The 5,292-nt window shown below is 42.2% G+C and overlaps 2 protein-coding genes across 2 annotated transcripts in view; one reads left to right on the top strand and one right to left on the bottom strand.

Moving 5' to 3' along the window:
- The window catches only part of LOC106522354 (tripartite motif-containing protein 35), a gene marked incomplete at its 3' end in the record, with an annotated part of 221,193 nt that overhangs the window by 133,301 nt on the left and 82,600 nt on the right, over positions 1-5,292 (top strand).
- The window catches only part of stab1 (stabilin 1), a gene marked incomplete in the record, with an annotated part of 80,046 nt that overhangs the window by 19,655 nt on the left and 55,099 nt on the right, over positions 1-5,292 (bottom strand). Inside the window, 11 exon segments of the mRNA XM_014015325.1 lie at positions 648-824; positions 901-960; positions 1,031-1,165; positions 2,684-2,830; positions 2,914-2,994; positions 3,077-3,124; positions 3,198-3,317; positions 3,448-3,519; positions 4,092-4,165; positions 4,500-4,625; positions 4,704-4,783. Of these exon segments, the coding sequence (XP_013870779.1) occupies positions 648-824; positions 901-960; positions 1,031-1,165; positions 2,684-2,830; positions 2,914-2,994; positions 3,077-3,124; positions 3,198-3,317; positions 3,448-3,519; positions 4,092-4,165; positions 4,500-4,625; positions 4,704-4,783 (1,120 nt within the window).

The raw sequence follows: 5,292 nt of genomic DNA, 5'->3' as shown, positions 1-5,292 counted from the left end.
GTAACTAAGTACAAATACTTTGTTATTGTACTTAAGAAGAAATTTTGGTTATCTGTACTTTACTTGAGTAATTATTTTTCAGCGTACTTTTTATTTTTTATTTTTACCCATCACAGCTGCACGCTGTTAGAAAATATATTTTTTGGAGAAGTCACCTCCCAATAAATGTCATTTTGGGAAATCTAACCTCTCACTTTCAGTACTTTTACTTTTAATACTTAAGTAGATTTTGTGTCAGAAATTTACTTTTGATAATTAAGTACAAAAAATATCAGATACTTTAAGACTTTTACTCAAGTAATATTTTTAGAGAAGACTTTAACTATTACCAAAGTATTTTTATGATAAAATACTTGTACTTTTACTCAAGTATCACTTTGAGGTACTTTATTCAACACTGCTCTTTATATTAACATCAAAAATGACTCAATAAATTTACATAAATTTAAGATTCAGACCAAACAGTAATCTATTATCATAACCAACAAGTCATATCTCTGGATAAGCTGATGATATCAGGATGATCCAGGTGTCAAAATGTAGCTTTTAAAGCAGGAATTTAAAAATGTAATTAGGTCATTTTGACCAAATTTGACTTGATCCTTATTTCGATATGAAGGCTCACATTTCCTCCCTCAGTTTCTTACTTTGGCGTTGCGGACGATGTGAGCTTTGACGGTAGCGGCGAGCTGGTCCTGGTGGTCGGGGCTGGAGAGCCAGCGCTGCCGTTCGGCCGGCAGGGAGGCCAGGGCCGTGTCGGTGGGCCAGAAGACGGTGAACGGCTGGTGGATGGACATCTGGAGCACTGGGAGTAAACCTGCATCCTGAACACAAGGAGTTGATCAGATCCCACAATCCTCTGCTTAAACTCAACTCACAGCTGCAGCTTCTTGTTTTTACCTCAATGAGTTTATAGAAGCGGGTGTAACCGTACAGCATGGCCGCTGAGCTGAAGTTCATCTAAAAACAGACACGCAGGTAAGACGCTGTTTACTCAGATTTCACATGAATCCTAATGAACCCATCGGACCGTTTTAAACTCCAGCTGTGGTTTTTCCTCCAGCTTGTAGGGCGTCAGCAGCGTGTCGATGTGGTGAATAACTCCATTACTGGTCTGGTAATCGCTCTTCACGATCCTCGACACGTTGTTGATCCACACTGAACCCTGCAGAGACAGAAGCAGGTTTCTGCAGCTTCAGGAGGAAACAATGACAGCTGCAGACATTTGAACAGAAAGGTTTTAATGTGACTGCACAGGATGATGACAGAAATCTGAAGAATTCAATAAACGTATAATTAAAAAATATGTAAAATAGTAAATCAGTACAGATAAAGTGGGATAAAATTACACAGAACAATGTGAATTTAAAAGGCAGACAGGCTTTAGGTAAAAACTGTTTCCAGTCTGTTTGTTCTGGATTTGAACGTTCTGTATTTCCCTCCTGAGGGCAGGGGATCTGTTGAATATCTGCAGAGCGTTCCTCTCAGCCTCTGAACAACCTGAACACCACACTGCAGAGGAAAACGCTCAGGACTCACCCAGCTGCTCCTTTACTCTGATAAATACACACCTGGGACACCTGCCTGATGACCGAACCCCCTCAGCTGACTCTTCACTGAGGAGCAGCTGTAATCTGAGCTCCTCCCCCAGGATCCAGGATCCAGTTCTTTCAGACATGATCTAAACCTCAGGACCACAGCTGAGCTGCTTCTTCACCACAACAGACCAGAGCAACGCCCTCATCGCTACAGACAAGACCCCAAACCTTCGGTCCAGTTCTGGATCAATCCTGCCTCTGGGCTCATTTCTGAGGGACGTCTGGTCCAGGATTCACCAGGGGAGGAGCTGCAGCTTCTTCTGGGCACAAAGACGAGCTCGTTCCTGGTTCTGGTCTTTGCTTTTAGTCATTGATTGATTGATTGAGTGATTGATTTCAGCTTCAATTTTTGCAGATTTCAGCTTACATTTAGCTTGTTTATTTGCTGATTTCAGCTTTTATTTTTGCTGATTTCAGCACGCCTTTTTATTAATTTCAGCTTACATTTTTCTAATTTTAGCTTGTATTTTTGCTGATTTCAGCTTGCATTTTTATCAATTTCAGCTTGAATTTTTGCTGATTTCAGCTTATATTTTAGCTGATTTCAGCATGCATTTTTTATTAATTTCAGTTAAAAATTTTGCTGATTTCAGCTTAAATTTAAGCTGATTTCAGCTTGAATTTTTATTAATTTCAGCTTGAATTTTTATTAATTTCAGCTTGAATTTTTGATGAATTCAGCTTGAATTTTTATTAATTTCAGATTGAATTTTTGCAAAACGAGTTTCTGCAGTTTTAAATATTTTATTGCAGTCCTTCATAACTATGTCTTATTGGTCTTATCTTTGCTGTGTCATGTTTCAGCTGTTATAGCTTTGTTCAGGTTGTTGTAAAGCGTTTTATAAATAAAGCTGGATTGAATGGTGCCTTTAAACCACGAGCTTCAGCTGCACAGAGGTGGGTCACAGGCAGGGTCTGAGTCATCTCCTGCACTCAACCTTGTTTTATTTTTACTCCTTTAACTCGTCACTTGGGGCAGATCCTGTAAGAAGCTGAAGGCTTGTTGTTGATTCTTCTCTTAAAGGAGATTATTTATCGTTTTTAGTTAAATTGAAGGAGTGAAGGTGGTCTACTGAAGACGTTACCTGCTGCACGCTGAAGTCCAGAGGGTATCCTGACACAGAGAGGGCACGTTTGGTGGTTTTGAGGTCACTTAAGGTCAGAACCTCACAGGAAACTACGTGGTAACGCACCAGGTGCTCTATATGACCCGCCCTCTTCCACTCGTCCACCTGAAGCCACACGAGGAATCGATCAAACGTTACGCATCATCAGGAATCATTAAAACAGGCTAACGTCAGGGCGCTGCTCTCACAGTGGACTGATTGTTGGATTTCTCCAGAGGTACGAAGACAGTGTACGGTCCGTCGCCATAAAGAGCAGGAGACTCTGTTTTCTGCAAGAGAAACAAGGCGTTGCTCATCTGTAGCAGCACAACGTTGACAAACAAAGATGTCTCATCAGAGCTCGTGACTCACAGATAACATCAGCCGAAAGAAGGCGTTCTCCGGCTGACGGTACAGCTCCTGCAGGACAGAGAACAGCGTCCGGTGAGGGGGAGGAGTTCAGCAGTGAGAGGTCAGAGGTCACCAGACTCACGTTGGTGGTGCTTCCTCTGCAGTCGAAGCCGTCGCCCACGTGGCCTCTGAAGCAGGTGCAGTTCCTCTGACCCAGACCCATGTACTCACACCTGGCGAATTTACTGCAGCCGCCGTTGTTCTGCACACAGACACACAACTTTTAAATAATAACCATCAACAATCCTCTGTACAAGGCTTCAGAGTTACGGTTAGTTCCTGCTGCGTTTGGAAGCACTCTGATCTTTGTAGGATTGGTGACTCAGACGTACGGTTCTGCAGGGGTTGACGGGATAACAGAACTTTCCTGACCCTTGAAAGCCCGACCGGCAGCTGCAGGCGGTCTGCACACAAGACAGGAAGACAAAAAATCATGTAACTGCATTTCTGGCGAAAATGCTACTGTGAATGCCTCCTGCTGATAACGTTAGCTGAAGAACAGCCAAGAAACAAACTGATGATGTCATTGATGTGACTGATGATGTCACTGATGAGGGCTCTGATGTCACTGATGACATCATCATGATGTCACTGATACATCACCATGTATTTCAATGGGAGCAAACCTTGCAGAAAAAGCTGAATATCTCAAAAAAATTAAAAGATATCGATACCAAGAGATAAAGCAAACATCTCCTGACCGAGCTGAACGTTTTGATGTATAAATTGTGGAAATTGCACAAAAATTGCGGAACAAACGTACAGAAGAAACAGGAAGTTTAATAAAGAATAAATAGAAACATGAAAACAACTGTGTGAATGCTGGAGGATTCACACAATTATAACCAGTAATTTTGAGTCCATTTGAAGAATTAACACTTAAAAGCTGATGCAGAAACCTCAGAACTGAAGCACCAAAACAGAAAGAAAAGGTTCCATCTTGACATGTACTGGATTTATTTCAGCTGTTTCTTACAGTATTCGGCCCAGTTCTGATGCATTCGGCTGATTTGTGGCAGCCCCCGTTGTTGACCAGACAGCCATCGATTTCTGCAAACAGACAAGTTAGAATTAAAATTTCACGATGTATTTTAAAACCCAACGGGAAAGCTTCAGAGCTGAAACACTGATGTGATTAGGTTTAATAAAGTGAAATATTTACAAAGCTGCATAATTTAAATTGTATTTTTAGTCTTTTACTCTTGATGAGTTTTAAAACATGTTGAGGGACTGAAGCCTGAGAGACAAAACTCAGGGCTAAAGGCAGAAACGGATATAATTTCCTCTCTTCCACTGCAGACACTCAGTTCTGTCTGAACCTTTAATATCAGATATTCAGGACTTGTTCCTGGTCTCACAGGAAACAGGAAGTGTTTCACTTTACCCAGGCAGACGACTCCGTCTCCAGTGTAGCCCTGATTACAGGCGCAGGTCCTCTCTCCGCCTGAGACCTTCGTGCAGACAGCAAACTTGGAGCAGCCGCCGTTCGACCTGCTGCACAGATCCACCTCTGGGAGTCAGAGAAGAGGTCAGAGGTCAAAGGTCAGAGCGTGATGAGTTTGACAACGTGCTGAACGTCCGTTTTTACCTTTGCAGAAGGTTCCGTTTCCCTCGTATCCAGCGACACAGGAACAGGCAGCAGCTGATCCCTGTGGACCTGTTACACAGCTGCAGGAGAGGAACTGTTAATAACAACTGTAATAACACCCCCCCCCCCCCCTCATAAAACCATCCTTCAGCCGACACTTTCATTCAGAGCAGGGCTTTAAAACCAAACTTCACTGATATTTAACTTAAAATATACAATAAAGATGATTTTCTTTGGGTCAATACAAAAATAAGTTACGTCTGTTTGTAGTTATTTAAAAAAAACTCAAAATGTGTTTTATTTCACACTAATAAACAAGCATTTGATAAATAATACAGATTATTTTACTGGAGCCATGTTGCTTCATTGTGACGAGTTATTTAGGACTGCTCCGGGTAAAAAGATGAGCTGTTGCTCCGGTCTGACAGGAGATGTTGCTCCAGTCTGACAAGAGATGTTGCTCCGGTCTGACAGGAGATGTTGCTCCGGTCTGACAGGAGATGTTGCTCCGGTCTGACAGGAGATGTTGCTCCGGTCTGACAGGAGATGTTGCTCCGGTCTGACAGGAGATGTTGCTCCAGTTTAACAG

The sequence above is a fragment of the Austrofundulus limnaeus genome, unplaced genomic scaffold (genome assembly GCF_001266775.1).
Source record: "Austrofundulus limnaeus strain Quisiro unplaced genomic scaffold, Austrofundulus_limnaeus-1.0 Scaffold127, whole genome shotgun sequence".
NCBI classification, from domain to species: Eukaryota; Metazoa; Chordata; class Actinopteri; order Cyprinodontiformes; family Rivulidae; genus Austrofundulus; species Austrofundulus limnaeus.
Note: the sequence above shows the minus strand (reverse complement) of the source record. Positions and strands in the feature narration are given on the sequence as shown.